The sequence below is a fragment of the Pleurodeles waltl genome, chromosome 1_2, assembly GCF_031143425.1.
Source record: "Pleurodeles waltl isolate 20211129_DDA chromosome 1_2, aPleWal1.hap1.20221129, whole genome shotgun sequence".
Classification (NCBI taxonomy): Eukaryota; Metazoa; Chordata; class Amphibia; order Caudata; family Salamandridae; genus Pleurodeles; species Pleurodeles waltl.
In genome coordinates, this window is record NC_090437.1 from 571,603,874 (window position 1) to 571,626,374 (window position 22,501).

The 22,501-nt window shown below is 43.7% G+C and overlaps 1 protein-coding gene across 5 annotated transcripts in view; it reads left to right on the plus strand.

The window, feature by feature from the left end:
• Window positions 1–22,501, plus strand: part of SCLT1 (sodium channel and clathrin linker 1) — a 419,430-nt gene that overhangs the window by 102,782 nt on the left and 294,147 nt on the right. For all 5 annotated transcript variants that reach the window (XM_069242161.1, XM_069242151.1, XM_069242154.1 and 2 more), the window contains 2 exons: window positions 7,898–8,033; window positions 13,474–13,596. In XM_069242161.1, the coding sequence (XP_069098262.1) occupies window positions 7,898–8,033; window positions 13,474–13,596 (259 nt within the window). The remainder of the gene's footprint in view (window positions 1–7,897; window positions 8,034–13,473; window positions 13,597–22,501) is intronic.

Consider the following 22,501-nt stretch of genomic DNA (forward strand, 5'->3'; position numbering starts at 1 on the left):
GGACAAGCAGTAGAATACATATGGTTCAATGAAAGGGAGTGGAATGTCACTCCTACCAGACCTTATATGTATTTCCCCATTTTAAATAGATGAGGAAGACGGTACAGGTTAGAAATAGTGTTCCTAGGCCAATGTGTTAAGGGAAGAGTGTTTTGAACTAGGTTTTATCTTGTTTGGCAGGCCATGGCCTTGGGAGTTGAGCATAATGTAGGCATTCATTTTCAGATAAGCAAAGCCTACCTTACATGGCAGAAACAATTTAGGGTGGAAGGCGCTAAGCATGTCCAACACCATCTGGCAACCACATTTCCACTATGCTCTAAAAGTGGTAATTTCCCATGCGGGAGTGAAGATATTGTTAGTGTATGAGGCACACAATATGTTACGCACTGTCTGGCCACCTCTAGAGCGTCCCTTGCCCTCAGGGTGGCGCCCACAGGTGTACGCAAGAATGCATTTAAAAGTCTGTGTCATTTCTCCAACCAAACTAGATCCCACAGCGGTCTGCACACTATAGTGGGATCCATCTGCCTCTAGTTCTTTTCCAATTCAAGCTTGAACCATTCAGCCACAGTCTGCAGCATAATAATGGGGAATGCCAGACATCACCATTCCCCCTACCTCTCAAGGTTGAATTAACAGGCTACGGGGAAGCCTAAGCGATTTGCTCCTCCATACAAAACGCATCAGTCGCCACTGAATTTGACTTGAATGCCAAGTGTCCACCCAGACCAGAAGCCCCTGGCATATTTAAAGGATACTTGGAAGGATATTAAATTTGACTCTATTGATCCTTCTCATCCACGAAAAAAGGTTATTCCACGACTCTAAATCCCGCTGAATAGATGTCATTAATGGACGATAATTAACATTGAAAAGTTCTCTCAGGTTCTTGGAAATATTCACTTCAAGTTATTTGATGAACTGTCTAGCCCAAGGAAATAGAAGGGTATGGCTCAACTCGGATAATGGTGGTGCTCCCAAGCTATGCAACAAACCTGCCTCTGCCATGGGCTCAGCGCTAGGGTGTGTGGTACGGGCTTTTGTTCTGAGACTGAGATAACACCAATGTCAGCAGAGCATTCTGCCACCATGTGCGAATTAAAACCAGGGCATTGTCAATATGTGAGTGTATCCAGTGCACATGGGAATAAAACATGTATTCCCCATCTGTAGGGCGAGGATTTGTCCATGCATCGCACAAGCCCAATTCACATTGAAATCCCTGTAAGTGTCAGAACAACACACCTGCCTATCTGTATGGGAGTTCCACACTGCATTAAGGTCCATGGCAAGCAGTATTCAACCTCGATTCTCCCCTACCAAGTATGCTCAAAAATTGCATTAAAAAGCTATCTTGTGCTGGCTTGAGTGCATAGAATGTAGCAAGAGTGAGTGGGTGGTCTTGTAGAGTGCTGACTAAAAACAAATATCTTCCCTCTTTATTTAACATAACATCTGTGGTTCTAAAGGGTAAGTTTAGTTTTAGAAGTGTTGCTACTCAGTGCTATTTAGTGGATCGAGATGATTATTAGTTCATTGGAAAAGTCCAGTGTCTGTTTCCCCAGGTCTTTCCTCGGCAGGTGCTTTTCTTGCAAACATTCTACATCTGCAGATTCACTTTTAAGACTCTTCCAAATAACTCCCCACTTATGTCAATATTTAAACCCTTTTATTTTAACGGTAATGAAACTAACCATCAAGAATTAGAGAAGAGCCTGTGTTCCTTGAAGAAGAAAAAAGAACACACACAACAATAATTGAAAGGAAAATCCCCAAAAACAGGAGAGGGCAACAGCAGATTTTGCAGAAAAACTGCCAAGAATATGGCTGGATTCCTCTTTTCCTCCCACTGCTTCCCCCCCATGACGGATGGCTACTGACCAGGGTCCTAGCACCTATTCCAAGGTTTCTCTCCCACCCCTGATACAGCTAAGAGGAGAGAACATCCGTCCCCTCTTTATTAAAAAAAAAAAAAAAAAAAAATGACAGGGAGACAAGTATCGAATGCCCTTGACAGTCTATTAATTCCAGCAGAGGACTACTGTAAGCCTGGAGGTCAGGCTCATCAGTGAGCGGCACCAAGGTATCTGTGTATCATGAAAAGAGAATGAAACCTCTCCGTGAGGGCAGTCCTATTCAATAAGTCCAACAGGCCAGTCTGTTCATTACTGGAGCTATTGGTGATCCCCTGAACCACGCAGTGTAGAAGCACAGTTTCTTGGGTGGCTTCAGACACCAATAGTGTCAACCAAAAGCCGGAGGGGGGTAGACTCTTGATGTCATTCCATGTGCGCCTACTCGCGTTTGGTGTAGTGGGAGAAGGTGATCTGGTTCCCCCGTCGACTCCAGTCACTGGAGTTTGTTTCATTTGCTCTGCTGTTCTTGGCGCCACTGCAGAACTAACTCTGCCCCTGGAACTGTGAGTCCAGTCAGTCAAAAAGCATCCACCGAATCCCACGCTGCATGCCTTTTACCCTCAGATTCAAAAAAGAGATCAAATTGGAAATGTTATCTATACAGGATGCCTCCTTTTGGTAATTTGTGAGTTGTAGGCCATAGCTTGACGCTCCCCAGTGAGTGCTTTCCCACACACAAGTAATTTTGGAAAGAAACCATGAAATTTGAGCTACACATTAGTGAGGGTTCACTGCTACATTGGGGAATGGTGGGGATCTCCTGAGGCCCTCTCGGTGGACCCTTTTCAGAGCATCCTTCAGGTGGTCATCTCCAGCATTGTGGACAGAAGGCCAGTCACAAAAGTGGTAAGTTTGGTATCCGTAATATCTTTGGTCAGTCCCTGGAGTATGAGAATCTCCTGTCGGTTAAATTGGAAGATTTAGAAAATTGTTACAAAGGCACCTTTTAGGTGGTGTTCCAGAACAGATTCAAAGGCAGAGGCGGCCTGTTGTTATGCTTCTGAAAGGTAAGCAAGTTACCCAGGACATCAACGAAGCAGTCAAACTGGTGGCTCAAAATCACCACATAGTTTCTTTACACCTCCAACCGCAGGTAGAAGAACTAAAGAGCTTGCTAGCACAGGACATAATCGAGCCCGTAGAAGGACCGACGCCGTGGGTGTCCCCCATCATGGCTATGGTGAAAACAAAAACACACAGAAAATATGAATATTCATTGACCTGCGCTTGCCGAACACAGCTATCGAAAGAACGGCACCCTGGCCCTCATCTGAATGACATGATCAGCTGCCTCACTGGATCCTGCGTGTTGTTCAAGCTAGACTTATTCAAGGGATACCATCAAATGGAATAGATCCGCAGTCCCGCTACATCACCACATTCTCCACTCACCTAAGATTATTTCGGTACAAGCGATTAAGCTTTGGGGTGTTGTCAGCAGCAGAAATATTTCAGGAGATGGTGAGACGAGTGATTAGGCCTGTAAAAAAAAAAAAAAAAAAAAAAATGGTTAAACTACAGTGATGACATCCTGGTATATGGTTGCATGAATGATGGCCACAACCTTCTGCGGGAATTATGCAAGCAGCTAGAGACAGCTGGCCTGACACTGAACGAGGACAAATGCGAGCTAAGAAATAGAGAACTTGTTTTCTTTGGACACATCTTCTCCTGGAAAGGGATGCAGCCAGACCCCAGCAAGGTAGAAACACTATGCAAAACACGACCTCCAGCGGACGTAGCAGAAGTGAGGTTGTTTCTAGGTCTAGCGAGTTACTGTGCACAATATATCAAAGACTTTGCCACTGTGAGCACCCCACTTTGTGAACTGACCAAACAAGGACAACCATTGCTTTGGACCTCTGAATGCGACAAGCCATCTGACATACTTACACAGCTGTAGGCCATCTCACCTATTTTGACGCATCTCCATGCATGGAACTCACCTTAGGAGCTATTCTTACTCAACACAGGCCCGAAAGAGACTCACCATGACACATCTTTGCATACACAAGCAGGAGCTTGTCTGATATAGAAAGGGCATACTCTCAACCAGAGAAAAAAAGCCTAGCTGTAGTATGGGCATGTGAACATTACCACATGTTCACTTACAAGAAACCATTCATCATTGTGACAGACCACCTGGAGTTGGTTGCAATATATGGCAACCCAATGCAAAAATACCACTGCGCACAGAATGATGGGGGAATACGCCTAATGGACTATAACTTCAAAATAGTGCACAAGCCAGGGAAAGAACACAACCCTGCCGCCTAAATGTCATTCTCTGTTTCAGACAACAGAAACACCATCCATAGCCGAGGAGTACCTCAACCTTGTGCTGAGACAGAATACACCTACCCCTATCACATTGGAGAAACTGGCGCAGAAGACGATGACGGACGTCACTTTACAAGAAGTCAAAACAATAATGCGTGGGGACATGTGACCACCAACAGTCCAGTGGGTGAAGGGGTCAGGAAAGAGGAACTACTATCATTTGAACAAGTGCAGGAGGAGCTGTCGGGAACGAAGCGAGGGATACTGCTCCCTGGCACCAGAATAATAATACAGACAACGCTTCAACAGCAGACAGTTAGCCTTGCACATGAGACCCACCGAAGCATGGTGGCAAAAAAAAAAAAAATGCTGATGGAGAAAGTATGGTTTCCAAGACTTGACTGTCTGGTAGAAGACATGACTATGAACTGCGCAAATTCATGGCATATCTGGGAGTACATCATAGGATAATAACACCGAAGTGGCCACAAACCAATGGCATGGTGGAAAGGTTCATGGGTAATCTAAGAAAGGCTGTCCAGCAAGGGAAGTTGGCACACATCTCTTTAGGACAAGCCCTGTGCCAAGTACTTCGGGACTACTGCAACACCCCCATAGTTCCACAGGGCGGTGCCCATCAGAACTGGTACTGGGAAGAGTAAGTAGGACTCGTCTGCCCCAACTGGAAACTAAGGCACTGTGAGAACACAGCAACATTGTAGCCAAGAGGACAATGAAATGACATGCCGGCACTGGGCATCATGCCACAGTGCCTGTACTACAGCTGGGAGAGCTAGACCTTGTGCATCAACAGACATAGAAATCAAATAGCCCCTTCTCATGCCAGCCTCTGAGGATAACAGACATCAAAGAGCCAATTATCACAGCAGAGTCAGGGTCCTACTCCGTCACCATAAACTGCTCTCACTTCAAAGAGTTCATGGCGTTGGATGATGAGGAAGGAGAGACACGGCCTAGTGCCAGATAGAAGGTTCAAGCTCAGACACTGGAGGTCCAACGCAAATGGTTCCACCAACAGGAGAGGGCCCCTTCCTGGCTGCAGACATAAGAGAAGAAAAAGGCCATGAAAAGGAGAGATCACGTCCAATGAAAGCTCAAAAGACTGATTGAAGAACAATGATGAGTGAGTCGAAGAACAACTGTTGAAATAACCAACCATGACACCTTTATTTATTTATATATATATTTTTATATATTTATATATATATATGTATATATATATAATCTCCCCCCCCATCTGTCTCCACATCCATGTGTATTGGTTGCATGGGGAGAGCATAGAGCATACCTGTTATCACTAACCAAGGAAAACATGGGGAATGTGTATATTTGTCAACAAAAGGGGGAGGTATCGGAATGACGGGCGAAAGCAGGAGTGGGCACTAGGACCACACACACCCACCGACTGGGAGGAGGGGACTGCCCACTTACCACTTCCGGTCAGGGGAATGAACGCACTGTGTGACCCAGGTAGAAGAATAAAGAAGAAACTTGCTCACTTGTTCACTTTGGGGCTGGGATCATGAAGACACAACACTTCCATTCCTTCTTTTTTGGCCACAGCACCCAACATCCTCTGCCCAGCACAGTCGATGTGTGACCTAAGTTGTTAAATTTTAGACCCCTGGTCTTAGTTTTGGTCCATGATGCTCTTCTCCAGGTCCTGTGAAATTTCGTCCCATAGCTTGATCTTAAAAACGCAGAGTCTTTCCAAAAGCTCATGTCTGGTAAATGACATGGCCCCAGGAGAAGGCTGGGGTGTGCTACTGTTGTCCTTGCTTATGTCCACTGGTCCAGGCTGGGAATTATCCTGGTATGCTAAAAGGTCATCTTATTTTCTCGGGGGCATAAGGAGGGGCCTGTATTTCTCCCCCTGGGGGCAAAGACCCAAGTGAGACAGCTCCAAGGTGGAAATCTGAGCCAGGTATCAAGGAGCGGCCACTCGGTTGCAAGCAATAGTCAGTGTTCCGTTCCTTTCAACCACACCAGGGCGTGCCTTCGCCAGCTGTGCAAAAGACACAACGGCCCCTATGTCTATGGAAATCAACAGCATCAGTCATTTGCCAGGGCCTCCACTGTCCTCAGTCAGTCTGCATATTGGCCCTCAAGCCAACTCCACAAGGCCTGGGCCAGTCATTCTCACAAAATGAGAACTCATCTACACTGCAAAGGCCAGTGAGGGCCACCTGGCTTAAAATCCAGGCCCTCCTCATTACCAGTCCTGTCAGAATCTCCTAGGCCAAGGGTATTTTCACCTGTAATGTTTAGGCCACAGGGGAGGGGGGGGGGCGCACAATAAGAGCTTCAGCATAGGCCCGTGCCCTCAGAAGAAGTGTGCCAAGCAGCTCATCAGAGGCTCCCTCGTCCGGTCTCATGCACAAAGGCGGCTCACAGTTTCTTTTCCAGGGGCTCTAGCCAAATCCTCTCTGCGCCCTTCAATTGGGCCCTAGCCCAGCCTAGCAAAGGCCTGTCACAAATCCCATTACTACACGGACCACTCCTCGAATTGCAGGTATAGCACATATACCTATCTCCTCTTTGCTCTCCATGGGAGATGTAAGCAGCCCCACTAATCTCCATGACATGGGCTCCGCTCCCAAGGACCAGCAAACATCCCCGACAGTGCCATCCGTACTACCAGTATTTTTAATAAAAGCCAAAGCAAACTTAACTGGATCGGGAGGTCCAGCAATGAAAGTCCGACTACACCCCCATCTTGGCCATGCCCCCTTGGTTCGTGTTTTGAAGTATGAATGGTATAAGAACACCACTGTAGTGTTATGCTGAATACATCTTCTGTACCCAAAGATCTTTTTATTGATAGAATTTTTAAGACTTATTATTTTTTGCTGGTACTGAATCGTTATGTCTCCGTTATATATCCAAAATATGGCACTAGGCATAACTATGCTCTATGTTTATTAATTTACAAGTAATAAACAATGTGTACATACTTACATTTATCTCTTCAAGGTAGTTCTTATTCTTCCCTTTTTATCCATTCAAGTTGCGTGCAGATCCAATTTCAGGAGGGATTGGTGATATTTTCTGCAAGTGCTATTTTAGTATCTGTAGGCTAGCCTTTTGTTGCTTTCAATATTATTACAAAGGATATCGGCGATGTGGAAATCAGTGATATTTGCAGATGAGTAGCAAATATTACCAATAAGTGCTTACTATTTATGAAAAGTTATCATTGTAAATGAAACTTTCATTACCAGTGCCCTGGTTTTTGCAGGAATGTATTAACGAGCCAGCTATTACTGTTACTGAGGTATCAGTGATTCATGGTTGTGGTTTTTCCAGGTTATTATGAAATAACCATCAGTACCTCCCTGTGGAATGCAAAATTACAAGCGGAAATCGGTGGTACTGCACAGATTTTTGCATGTAGACCTGTAATTCTAGGCTTTCTCAATGTTTGACCTGAAGCATTTGTCTTTGGAATCCAACAAGATAATCCTGCATGGGATATTACAGCACGCAGCTCCACCGAAAACCTTTTAAACGGCTTTGCCCAGGATATCTTGTCCTCTCCAAAAAGTTAAAAGGCGATTCGTAATGAGTCCTTGAGTAATATTAGCCTATCAATTATTCCTTTATTTTGTGACAAATGTGGTGTTTTTTTTAAAGTACAATACTGTTTTTGCCTTCATTACTTTTAATTGTTTTTACAGGTTGCACCAGCAGTTACGGGAAGCTGTTGAGAGGCAGTTGGAGTCAATGCCTGATCCTACTGGATTGGGCCATGAATTATTTACAGAGGAAGAGATAATCAAAAATCTTCAGGAGCAGTTGCAACTGGCCAATCAAGTATATTGCATCAAAGATCCTTTTAATTTTATCTATTGGTTTTGGTTTATGTTTGATGTTACAATGAATTGAAAATATTTTTCTCTCCTTAAATGCTAGTCTTGTTGACGTTCGATATAGATTCCTGGTTACTTCTCTGCAGACAAAATTAGATTTACAGCAGTTTGTGGAATTGTGCATAAGAGATTTATAGCTGCATGACGTTTTCAGGTTGTTCAGTTTTCTGACACAGAATTTCTTACCACCTTGCCCAAAAAACTTGAGCTGCAAAAACAATTTAAGCAAAGTGGCTGAATAATCTCTTGTGATTGTTGCAAGTCAGACACATAGAATGTGCAGAGTTAATTCCTGCATGTAGTTACACAGTTTGTAATTTGATGCTTTATATAGGTTTATTCAAGACAGCACGGAATCAGTTGTAGGTAACAATCTACAGTGCATTGTAGTTCATTATATTCTACTTGCATCTGTAGAATTGCTCCTCAGTAAGGTTGTCTATGACAATGGGTTTATTAATTTATAATGGTCAAAGCGTAAGATCGTTTACCAAGTGCTGGCTTATCCCCAATGTATAAGACTTTCAGAAATGAGTTTACAATTATATTCAATACAGCATAATGCATTGTTACATTCCATTGTCTCTTAATGTTCAACAGATCTAGATAAATTGTAAGTAAACGTTTTGTGGATTATTCCTGCCATCTTTCTCTGACACAGTTTGCCTCCACACATAAGACCTGATTCTCTAACCACACTTCTAGCTTGTTTTGTAGTACTGCAAAATGTACAGTTTGCTTATACGTATGTGTGCAGAGTTCTCCACCCCGACTGCAGTATTTCTGCTCATGAAAATAGGGCAGAATTACTACTGAAGGGGATTGGATTAGAGGTGAGTAAGAGGGGTATAGGGAAGGAAGTCATCCACCCAGACAAGAGTGAGCCAATTGCTTCCCTCTGGGGATAGAGACATGTAACTTAAACTTTTGTAGTAAGTTTACATCACTCAGTTTGTAAATACCAAAAGTGGTTATCTTGCTGCAAAGTGTAAACGTATCCAAATGTGTAATTTAGCTTTGTAACTCAGGCACCCAGTGTTTTAATGAAGGGGCGTGAGCTTTTTTTTTTCTTTCATTTATGGCACTTATTGACCATATTCTAACCTATCTGGACCTGTGAAGCCGAATTTGATGGCCAATATAACATTCTATATGTGTTATATTGGGATAAATCAAGAAACGTGTGAATTTCCCTAAAGAGGCTTTGACTCACAGATACAACTGTAAAAGTTTGTTTATCACTTGCAGCAGGTGTTCTATTGAGGGGTGTAAGAAATTGGTTAATGGCATGGGGATGGGGGGGGGTCAAAACCTACTCAAGCAGCAACCACAATCCTTGTCAGGGTGAGGCACAATCAAACCCCAAATTAACCTATGCTCAACCCTCTGGTAGCTTGACACAGAGCAGTCCGGCTTAACTTCGTGGTAATGTGTAAAGTATTTGTGCCTTATCACAAAAGGGGGCTAAGGGAATTTTAAAGACCTACAGAAGTTAATTTCCCAAACCCACTAATGATAAAGCACTCCAAAAGTTCTGCGTGTAAAACAAAACACAACAAAAAGAATAGCTACTGAAGAAAAGGCAAAAAAGACCAAACAGAACTCTGTCAAGGAATATGCTGTCAAGGGAGTGTTTCTTTTAAAAGGGGAATTCCCTTACCCACTAATGACCCTCAATCAGTGACTCAAAACAAGCAGGTTTAATTCTCCCCTGCCTTTCTTCTGTTTTTAATCCTGACTCAGGGATGCCCTAATAAATTCTCTGTGTACCCTGTAGTCAGTTTTATCTTCATATTTTTGTTCACACTTTGCTTACCTCACCATCCCTTGCTCACCATCCAAAATCCATCATAACCCCAGTAAACATCTACTGAGCTCCTCCCTCTCAGTGAAGGGTTTGCAGATGTGATTAGGCATCGCGCAAAAGGAGTTTCCATCTGCAGAATCATGGCACCATTGGTAGGTAAGGTAATTTGTCCTTTAAAAGGAACTCTCCCTTAACAGCATATTCCTTGACAGCTAGTTTTGTTTTGTCTTTCTACAGTTTTTTTTTTTTTTCAATAGCTTTTCTTTTTGTCGTGTTTTGTGTTTTGGACCCGAAGTTTTGTAGTGCTTTATATAGAGTATGTGTGCAACAGTTCAAACCATAATTAAGTGAAAACACCACACAAGAAAAATCACACACCAGTTTAGAAAAGGTTACTAAATTTTAAAAAATAAAGGAAGGTCAAAACGACCAAACTCCACTTAATAGAACTAGAGATATGTAATTTGAAAGATTTCAGTGAAAATAGTGGCAAAAACCACTCTAACTGTTGCTATCTGGTCCTGCTGAACCGAGACAAAGTCACAAATTCAAGCCGACCAAGATGGCGCACAGGCCAGCTACAGGGACCCAGTTAGGCCTGCTGAACAAGAGTACCTTAAATCCTGATTGTGGAATGTTGCGAGGTCCTGCGTCCAGGATGTGTTTCGCAGCCTAGGTGATGTGTTGGTTCAGAAGAGCTGCGAAGCTGCCATGCAAGCTTTGTAGAGGATCCATTGATAAGGCGTTTTGATGCAAAGTCTGGTGTCAAGGATGCGCTGTGCAATCATGGCAATGCAGCTGTTCTGTGCAGTTGTGAGGCTGTGATAAGAGAACCTGCATTGTCGAGGCTTCCATTGACAGAGATTTGTGATGTGAGAATGGCACATTGATGGTTCTGATGCGGCCTGTGAGGTCGATGTGGAGTCATTGTGCTGCAAGAATCCGTGCAGCAGAGGTGATGCATTGGTTCTGCTCGGCACAGCATAGTAGATGCGTCTGTTCTGCTAGATCTACAGCTGGCACAGCACCTTCAGGCCCACTTCCAAGAGTCCAGGACTGAGGTGGCACCACTTAGCACGTTAGGACTCACAGATGGCAAAGAAGTCCAGGTGCTGGGTGCAACATTGTTGGAGCCTTCTGTCCCTGAGGCTTTATTCAGGAGGCCAACCAACTAGCCCTTTGAGTCGCTCTAGAGTCCTGGGTTCAACAGGTGCAGGTCCAGTCTTCACCCAGGCAACAGAGCAGCAGGTCAGCATGGAAGGACAATAGTCTCTCTGAGCAGTAGGCCTGCAGAATGGCAGTCCTTTCTGCGGCACAGCATTCCTTCTTCCTGGTGGAGTATCAGCAGTTCCAGAAGTGTACTGAGGAGTTGTCTGGGGTCCAGTATTTATACTTGGGCCTTCCTTTGAAGTGGGATAAGCTTCTTGAGGTGTCCCTTTAAAGTCCACAGGCTTTCTGCCTCCCCCGCCCTGACTCCAGACTAACTGAACGGGGTATGAACCATTAAAGGCCAGAGCTGAAGGCGAGGGCCTTTAAGAGGGGAGTGGGACTTCGAAGGCCGGTATAACCCATCTACGGAGAGCTATAATACTATTAGAACATTCTGCCAATAGAGGGCAGAAGGCTCTAATAAATAAAACAAAGGCCTCATGGAGCCCGAGGGGATTGAGATTCTCTCGGACTTCAGGAGCTACTTTGTTTGAACTCCTTTGTTTTCAATTGAGCTCCCAAAATTCCAATGCTCTAATATAGCCTTAGCTATTGACTCGGACCTCTAACAAGGAAGAGGGACTTTAATTGCCGGTATAGCCCAGCTACAAAAGGCTATAAGGCTATTAAAACATTTTGACACTAGATGGCAGAATGTTCTAATAAATAAAATAAAGTCGTCATGGAGCCCGAGGAAATAAAAATCCCCTCAAGCTCAGTAAGGTCTCTGTTTACAAGAACATTGCTGTGAACAAAGAACATTGGAATGTTGACGCTCCAGGCTTTTACCAGCCAGTAAAAGCCCAGAGCACTCTATTGTCTCCAGTGTAGCTCCCAACATTCCAGTGTTCTACTATTGTGTTATACAATCCAGGAAAAAAGCACAAGTTGGTCAGTTCTAAAGATTTTGGGCCTGATTTAAAGTTCAGTGCATAAGTTACTCAGTCACTGACATAACTGATATCCTGTCCACCGCATTAAAAGTGCCATTGGATATAATGTACTTGCAATATGGTGGATAGGAGATCCGCCATGTTTGTGATGGAGTAACCTATCCACAAAACTAGATCAGACCCTTTATTTTGTCACCTTCCTACTATCCACCAGCCACCACAATAGTGGAAGACTAAAAGATGCTTCTTTGCATTTCGTGCACAGCACGTGTCTTCACACATTAAAAACTGAAAATATTATTTTCCTGTTAACAGTAATTTTGCAGTTGTGATGAATTCAAAGGTCACCCACCCGCCTTTCTGGGTGCAGGAAAGACACAGAAGACTAATGTTAAGAATATAGAGAAATGTATATGCACGTTTACATCTGTTCTGGTTGGGCACAATATACATAATCTAAGGTGGAGGCTGTCTGTTTCTCAATAAACATTTTTACCAACCCCAAACACGATTACAGGAGAGCACACAGCATGTAATCTAGTACAAGGCAAATGCAAACTAACTTTAAAAGTAATTACCTTTCCTTACTCTGCAAAAAGTGTGCATTCTAATGTAAAAAGAAGAGCTTGTTTCCTGGAAGGATCCTGCAAATGGGTGGACAGATTGAGTGTTAATAAACTCAAAGAAGATAAATGGAGACCTTGAATTAGAGGTAAGTAACTTGTCAGTTCTCCTACAAGTGAAAGCACTATCTGGGCATTCATTCTCTTGTGTTATGTTTTTGTGTCATGCTGCATTTGTATCTCTAAACCATGCAGCCTCCTAGAGTAAGCACTTACTGCTTGTATTTGATACTTCTAGAACGGTAAGGAACAGAAGGGAGTAACCTGGGCATCCTAATGCGCTGCAGTAGGTGTGGTGACCATTGGACATGAGACACCAGTGGTTAATGACAGTACCGACCTTAGTGCTGCCTCATTATCTCGGACTGCCCCCAGAACAATGAATAGGCCTCGCAGTTTTAATAAAAGCAGTACAAGGCCTTTAGGAGAAGGAAAGGTTACATGCTAGTAGCATTAGATGTCATTTTCATGAGATTATTACTGTTCATTAAATTCATACCGTGTCTTTGGGTGGTCAGGTTGACAGCTTTGGCTGCTTAAAATAGATTTGAAATGGAGGTGCTGTAGCAGAGTTAACTGTCTTCAAATAACTGAAGAAATATTCGTAGTTCTAAGCAACAAACACATCTGCTGCTTCTTAGTATTTACCTATTCTTCCCATCCCGCAAAAGTGTCTCATAATGGGACCATATTAGATGGCTTATATGCAAATGGACAGCTGTAACCAGAAGGTTATTTTCCATATTAAAGATATAATGTTAGCACTGAAATGAGCTGCTTTCTAGGAAGGATTACAAACAGGATTACACTTTACTTGGAAATGTACAGTCTTTTACTGTATTTCACTTTCAGGAAAAGGAGCAAGCTCTGGAGCTTTGGCAGACAGTGGCGCAGGAATTAGATGAAGTGCAGCATCAGTACCAGGAACAGATGACAGAGGCCCAGATTCATGTGCATGAAAGACAAAAACACAAAGTAAGTGTCAATCTTAAAATGCCATTACGGTACTTCTGTATTCACTTAAACAAGAGTCCAAGTGAATTGTGAGTTTCAGATTAGGTGTTCGATTACCTCTACATATGTGTCTCTGTTTCAACTGGAGGGGTTGATAAAATGGCATGAAGAAAACAGTGGAAATGCAGTGGTCCGTCTCCCCTTAGAATAGGTCCCTGCCGAGCAGCACATGTCAAAGAACATAAAAACTAGAAGAACTCAAGTGTGGGGGAAAGGGCAGCCGCCGAATGGCAAATTACTGCCTTCGGTGTTTGTATCTTTATAACAGAGCGTCTATCGTTTTAGAAAAAAATGATGAGCCATTTTAGAGTGTAAAGTATCATCAATATATAGAGGCTTACTAAAGCTTTTCTGTAAAATGCAGTTCTCCCTCTTTCCTTTATACATAGTACCTGCTGGCCATTTCCCTAGCAGCTCAGCTAGATAAAGAAAGATGTGAACCAGTAATCCTAATGCTAGGGCTGACGATCAGTGCAACCCTGAATTACTACATTTGTATAGAGACTTGAACCCAGTTTCTCTTTTCCACATTTGACTAGGGGCACAAAGTCCTTTGAATGATCCCACTCCTACATGAGACACCACTCTTGCTTGTCATTAGTGCTGTTTTAATTTTAAGGACGGCCTCCCTTCTAGTTACAGCAAGCCGCAAATAATATCCAGTAGCCCCTGCTATATGTATTTTACCAATATTTCTGCTCAACAGATCGAGGCAGTTTTGGGCAATTCAACTACACTTGGCCAAAATTTGTGAACCACGGTTTCTTCCATGCTTGCATAATAGCACTCCGACATGGCTTTATCAGTGAAGTGCGTGATTTATAAAACCCTAAGTGAATAAATAAACAGAGGCAATTCGAAGTGATCTTTCCTTGAGCAAGATAGATTGCCCTCCAACATTTTGTAAATATCTCTGGTTAACCAAAGAATATTTTAGTTCACCCCTATAGGTTGCCCGCATACAGGCTGAGGAAATCCAAAGAGGTAGGGAGATGGTCTGGAGAGGAAATATCACTGTTTATTAAAAATCCACCCGGATGAGGGAAGAGATCCAGGTTGCAGTAAATGCATTTTTGCAGACTAATTACAATCTTAACGTCAATCCATTTTATGAAAACAAATTCCCACAACTGATAGAATTGGTAGAAAAAATGATATAAGACTCCGATTGTGCTGAACTAATCAGCTGTCATAGTGGCCAGTGCAAAAGAGACTTTGAGTGTTAAAGGAAGTGGTCTCCTCAATTCGCATGTTGCAAGAATGATTCCCTCATGGTCAAGATCACAGAGCATAATAGTTGGTTATAGGGATGCAACTGTATATTGGTGATGACAATTCCATTGTACCTTTCATTCACTTAAAGATGTCCAAAGCTATCAGAAAAACAAAGGGTGCTGAAATGCATTGCAAAGGTGAAAAATTATTTAGCTTTTTATGGAAGAGCAGTTCTTGCAGGTTCAAGCAACGATGGAGGCGGATTAATTTGTTCTAAAGATTTTTTGAGTATCTGCAGGTGTTGCTTATGTAACCACACAGATTTTCTTACATTGTGGGCACGAAAATGGTGTGAGTGACACTATAAGTCCAGGGAATAAAGGCCAATTAAAATATTTTGAATTGAATTTTTCTGAGACCACTGTTTTTGACTCCATAGTGGATGCAAAGGATCAATCTTTTAAAATATATACATAGAAATAATAAAGGCCAATTAAAATATTTTGAATTGAATTTTTCTGAGACCACTGTGTTTGACTCCATAGTGGATGCAAAGGATCAATCTATTAAAATATATACATAGAAATAGAAAAGGGATAATCCATTGAGAGTCTTCAGTTTCTGTAATACTTTGTTTATATGCCATACTATCGAAAAGATCTAATCCCAGAAGTATCCAACAGGGAATCCTACCCTGCAAAGTTGAAGAGATTCTACATGTGGTATTTGCAGAAATCCATTGATCCTGCTATGTTACAGGAGGGACAGGTCCAGCCATCCCTTCTGCACCTTTTAAAATCAAATCTTGAGCTATAATCCATGTAGGTGCACCTTGCTACTCTCTAGCCCAGAGATTACTCCATAGCTGGAATGAGAGAATGGTATTTTACGTAGAAAAAATACATTAAAAAGTAAAAAAAACTTTTTTGTCGTTAACAAATTTGTCACAGAGGGCTTGGCCACGACCAAATAGTCTTCAGCAAGATGGACTGTTTCGTGTTTTGTGCTGATATCATATGTGGTTAGCAATTTAGATAACAGAATCCTCGTTATAGTGTTAGCAAACAATGTTTAAAACATCTGCTTTAAGTTATGTAAAGGCAGAGCCATAAAAAAGCTACTGAATTTTTCCAGTAAAGGTATGGACATCAGTGTAACCATAACACTCCAATAGTCAAACTTGAATGTAATACAATGAATTAGGGTTTTTAAAAAAAAGCATTACCAGCAATTCTCACTATGCTTAGTTACATAGTTAGAGTGGTAAGTGGAGAATCTTCAATGTCAAGAGACACGTGCACCTGCCTATACTTAGGTGGCCACAATTGGACAGGAGAGAAGATCCACAAATAACAACTAATTCATGATGATAAAGGCTCACCAAACCCGAGAAAATACCTAAGGAATGAGATAGAAGGATGGAGCACCATTCTAGGCAAACTATGGAATAGTTTATGGAGAGGGAGTGATTCCTACCCATTATCAGCCATAACAGACGTTCGTGGGGCCTTGAAAATGCATTATTCCTGAATATGTGCCAATCTGTATTGTGATTATGACAGTTTTGCCTAACTAGCAGGAAAGAATTGGAATAACTCAGGCAACAGCATCAGTCTGCCTGCATGCAGGTTACTTGTTAAAATTAATTACAAGGAGAGTTCAGTGTATTTCTCCAATTGGACATTGTAGGATCTTTTTCAGAAAAGACTGGTAAGTCTCACAAGGGGAAAGTACAATTTGGTTGGCTATTCAACAGAACTGTCTTTCATTGCAAACTAATCAAACACACAAAATGAGATAGAAGGAATGATTGCAATTTGTTTAACCACTGGCAATCACTAGGGTAGCATTCTTAACCCATCATTTGTTTTGCACACCATGCCACCTCTGTTTGGAGCCAACCATATCCTAATAATAAAGGGAGTCAAAATAAGCAAAGGTAATATTTTCCCATATTTGGATCTGCAATTTGATTATCTAGGAAATTGGTCTTAATTGAGAAACACTCGTAGTAAGCTATTGACAATTTGATTACCTTGGCTTTAGAATCACCAGGAAACTAGGAACTAATCTGCAAAGGGAGATGTCCACTGTATAGACCAATTTCGTTTCGGTGGTGTTCTGGGCTGCAGACAACTGGCAATACTTTAATGTCGATGAGTTACATAGGATGTGTTAGACATTTCATCCTTGGCGTGGTTTCCCTTAACTCTTTGCCTCTGTTCCCCAGGTTGTTGATGTGTGCTGGACTCTGATTTTGCTGTTTTTGTTACTCTGGGCACTTTACCTCTGCTAACCAGTGCTAACATGCAAGTGCTCCTTTACAGAATGTGTATGTAATTGGCTTATCCATGATTGGCATATTTGATTTATTAGTAGGTCCCTAGTACAGTGCACTAGAGGTCCCCAGGGCCTGTAAATCAAATGCTACTAGTGGGCCTTCAGCACTGGTTGTGCCACCCACATAAGTAGATCTGTAATCATGTCTCAGACCTGCCACTGCAGTGTCTGTGTGTGCAGTTTTAATTGTAAATTCGACTTGGCAAGTGTACCCACTTGCCAGGCCTAAACCTTCCCTTTTCACACATGTAAGGCACCCCTAAGGTAGGCCCTATGTAGCCCCAAGGGCAGGGTGCAGTGTATGGTTAAGGTAGGACATATACTAATGTGTTTTATATGTCCTGACAGTGAAATACTGCTAAATTCGTTTTTCACTGTTGCAAGGCCTGTCCCTCTCAGAGGTTAACATGGGGGCTACCTTTAAATCTGATTAAAGTGTAGATTCCCGTTGGGAGCGGATGGACATGTGAAGTTTGGGGTCTCTGAGCTCACAATTTAAAAATGCATCTTTTAGTAAAGTTGATTTTAAGATTGTGTGTTTGAAAATGCCACTTTTAGAAAGTGAGGATGTACTTGCTTATACTATTTCTGTGACTCTGCCTGTTTGTGGATTCCCTGTCTGGGTCAGTTTGAGTGTTGGGCTTGTTGCACCTCACACTAGACAGTGACACAAAGGGAGCTGGGGTGTAGTCTGCATTTCCTGATGAGCCATTTGCGCTAGGAGGGAGGGGAGGAGTGGTCACTTACACCTGAAAGGGCTGTGCCTGTCCTCACACAATGCAGTCTCCGACCCCCTGGTGAGTGTCTGGGGCCTGGCCTGGGCAAGGCAGGATTTCACATTCAAAAGAGACTTTACTTTGAAGTAGGCCTACTTCAAAGGAGAAATTGGGTATAAGAAGGGCACCCAAAACCACAGATTTTAGAACACTTCTGGAAACAAGAGGAACCTCTGCCTGGAGAAGACCTGAGGAAGAAGAGCTGCCGTGCCTGTGACTGTGCTTTGTGGAGCTATCCTGCGGTTGCTGATTCTGCCAGAGTAAGAGGGCAAAGACTGGACTTTGTGTGCCTTCCATCTTGAGAAGAAATCTCCAAGGGCTTGATTTAGAGCTTGCCTCCTATTGTTTGAAGTCTCAGGGACAGCAAAGACTTCTCTCTGCCAGCACCCTGAGTCTCTGGAGAGACTCCTGCTCTAACAAGTGGTGCCCTAGCCAGTCCCTGGGCCCTTGAAAGGAAAGCTGGTGAAAAGTCAAGGAAATCGACTTCGGACCGATGCCGCTGCTGAATCCGGTGATGCTGCCTGCAACCGACTATGTGATCTTTGTTGGAACACGACTACCTTCGCAAGCCCGACATCGCTGCAGCCCCACCGAAGTCTGCGACTCAGTGTAAGTCGCCGCATCACGCCGTGACCGACGCCACACGAAGTGCGCGGATTCAACGTTTCACACAGATGCCGCGATCCCCGACTTCGCGCATCGCTTCGTTATCATTTCTTCACCAAGGTACTGTATGTAGGAGGCTGGACTGGCTTGTAGTGAGTACCAAGGGGTACTTGCACCTTGCACCAGGCCCAGTTATCCCTTATTAGTGTATAGGGTGTCTAGCAGCTTAGGCTGATAGATAATGGTAGCTTAGCAGAGCAGCTTAGGCTGAACCAGGAGACGTGTGAAGCTACTACAGTACCACTTAGTGTCATATGCACAATATCATAAGAAAACACAATACACAGTTATACTAAAAATAAAGGTACTTTATTTTTATGACAATATGCCAAAGTATCTTAGAGTGTACCCTCAGTGAGAGGATAGGAAATATACACAAGATATATGTACACAATAGCAAAAATATGCAGTATAGTCTTAGAAAACAGTGCAAACAATGTATAGTTACAATAGGATGCAATGGGGAAACATAGGGATAGGGGCAACACAAACCATATACTCCAAAAGTGGAATGCGAACCACGAATGGACCCCAAACCTATGTGACCTTGTAGAGGGTCGCTGGGACTATTAGAAAATAGTGAGAGTTAGAAAAATAACCCTCCCCAAGACCCTGAAAAGTGAGTGCAAAGTGCACTAAAGTTCCCGTAAGGACAAAGTAGTCGTGTTAGAGGAATAATGCAGGAAAGACACAAACCAGCAATGCAACAACTGTGGATTTCCAATCTAGGGTACCTGTGGAACAAGGGGACCAAGTCCAAAAGTCACAAGCAAGTCGGAGATGGGCAGATGCCCAGGAAATGCCAGCTGCGGGTGCAAAGAAGCTTCGACTGGACAGAAGAAGCTGAGGTTTCTGCAGGAACAAAAAGGGCTAGAGACTTCCCCTTTGGTGGACGGATCCCTCTCGCCTTGGAGAGTCGTGCAGAAGTGTTTTCCCGCCGGAAGGACGCCAACAAGCCTTGCTAGTCGCAAATCGTGCGTTTGGCGTTTTTGGACGCTGCCGGGGCCCAGGAGGGACCAGGAGGTCGCAAATTGGACCTGAAGAGAGAGGGGACGTCGAGCAAGACAAAGAGCCCTCACTGAAGCAGGTAGCACCTGGGAAGTGCCAGAAACAGGCACTACGAGGATGCGTGAAACAGTGCTCGCCGAAGTTGCCCAAAGGAGTCCCACGTCGCCGGAGACCAACTTAGAAAGTCGTGCAATGCAGGTTAGAGTGCCGTGGACCCAGGCTTGGCTGTGCACAAAGGATTTCCGCCGGAAGTGCACAGGGGCCGGAGTAGCTGCAAAGTCGCGGTTCCCAGCAATGCAGCCCAGCGAGGTGAGGCAAGGACTTACCTCCACCAAACTTGGGCTGAAGAGTCACTGGACTGTTGGGGTCACTTGGACAGAGTCGCTGGATTCGAGGGACCTCGCTCGTCGTGCTGAGAGGAGACCCAAGGGACCGGTGATGCAGCTTTTTGGTGCCTGCGGTTGCAGGGGGAAGATTCCGTCGACCCACAGGAGATTTCTTCGGAGCTTCTGGTGAAGAGAGGAGGCAGGCTACCCCCACAGCATGCACAAGCAGGAAAACAGTCGAGAAGGCGGCAGGATCAGCGTTACAGAGTTGCAGTAGTCGTCTTTGCTACTATGTTGCAGGTTTGCAGGCTTCCAGCGCGGTCAGCAGTCGTTTCCTTATCAGAAGGTGAAGAGAGAGACCCTAAATAGCCAGAAAAGAGGGTTTGGCTACCTAGGAGAGAGGATAGGCTAGCAACACCTGAAGGGGCCTATCACAAGGAGTCTCTGACGTCACCTGGTGGCACTGGCCACTCAGAGCAGTCCAGTGTGCCAGCAGCACCTCTGTTTCCAAGATGGCAGAGGTCTGGAGCACACTGGAGGAGCTCTGGACACCTCCCAGGGGAGGTGCAGGTCAGGGGAGGTCACTCCCCTTTCCTTTGTCCAGTTTCGCGCCAGAGCAGGGGCTAAGGGGTCCCTGAACCGGTGTAGACTGGCTTATGCAGAATTGGGCACATCTGTGCCCAAGAAAGCATTTCCAGAGGCTGGGGGAGGCTACTCCTCCCCTGCCTTCACACCATTTTCCAAAGGAACCCCAATACCCTGGGTACCTCAGTACCATATACTTAGGGAATTATAAGGGTGTTCCAGTAAGCCAATGTAAATTGGTAAAATTGGTCACTAGCCTGTTAGTGACAATTTGAAAGTAATGAGAGAGCATAACCACTGAGGTTCTGGTTAGCAGAGCCTCATTGAGACAGTTAGGCACCACACAGGGAACATATACATGCACACCTATGAGCACTGGGGGCCTGTGTGACAGGGTCCCAGTGACACATACATATAGGCCACAAACCTATGAGCACTGGGGTCCTGACCAGCAGGATCCCAGTGACACATAACAAACATACTGAAAACATAGTGTTTTCACTATGAGCACTGAGGCCTGGCTATCAGGATCTCAGTGAGACAGTGAAAACAGTGACAAACACCCTGACATACACTCACAAACAGGCCAAAAGTGGGGGTAACAAGGCTAGAAAGAGGCTACCTTCTCACACTGTATCTAGGGGTCTATGCGACTCCGTGTCCGGCACCGCAGGTGTTAGATTGTTGGGAACGACTCCGTCACGAGGCCGTGTTAACACCTCATCGAAGCATTTTGTGTTTCTAAGCGCTATTTTTGAGTTTAATCTTGAAAAATTCATAACTTGACTTGTGTGTGTCGGATGTTTGTCATTTTGGTCTTGTTTTGTTTAGATAAATAGTTCCTGTCTTTCTAAACTGATGTGTCATTTTGTAGTGTTTTCATTAAGGTACTGTGTGTGTTGGTACAAATACTTTACATCTAGCACTCTGAAGTTAAGCCTACTGCTCTGCCAAGCTACCAAGGGGGAAAGCAGGAGTTAGCTGAGGGTGATTCTCTTTTACTCTGACTAGAGTGAGGGTCCTTGCTTGAACAGGGGGTAACCTGACTGTCAACCAAAGACCCCATTTCTAACAGGATGTAAAATGCCTATTTTAGGAAGATGTTGTTTGAACCAAAAAGCTGTTCGACATTTGTCAGTCATTTAGAAATGGGTATGTCATGTTTGGAAGATCTCATTCGGTTATGTCCTCTTTTATTGTGGCATTCAACTGTAGGCTGTTTTCAGCAGAGCGTTGTTACATGACTACCCATCTTTAGATTTCGTTCATCACATGCCCCTGTTAAAGTACATTAAAAACGTCTGCAATAATTTAGGAATTCAAGAATTGTAAGAGGCTGGGCTGGCTTATAGTGGGTACCTTGTGGTACTTACTCACTGTGCCAGGTCCAGTTATCCCTTATTAGTAGATTAGAGGTGTTCTAGCAGCTTAGGCTGATAGAGGTAGCTATAGCAAAGCAGCTTAGACTGAACTAGGAGACATGCAAATCTCCTACTATACCACTTATATCACTTAGCACTATATCATAAGAAAACACAATACTCAGAGTTACTAAAAATAATGGTACTTTATTTTAGTGACAATATGCCAAAAGTATCTCAGAGGATATACTCCCTTAGGAGGTAAGTACTATACACAAAATATACACACACAAACCAAAATCAGGTAAGTAACAGTTAGAAAAGTAGTGCAAACAGTGTAGAACATGATAGAATGCAATAGGGAAAAATAGGCCTAGGGGCAACACAAACCATATACTCCAAAAGTGAAATGCGAACCACGAATGGACCCCAGGCCTAGTGTAGTGTGCAAAGGGTCGCTGGGAGTGTAAAAAAAACCCACTAAGGGTGTCCAAGATACCCCACCCCAAGCCCCTGAAAAGTAGGAGTAAAGTTACCCTACTACCCCAAAAAGACAGTAAAGTCGAGATAGGGGATTCTGCAAGGGCAA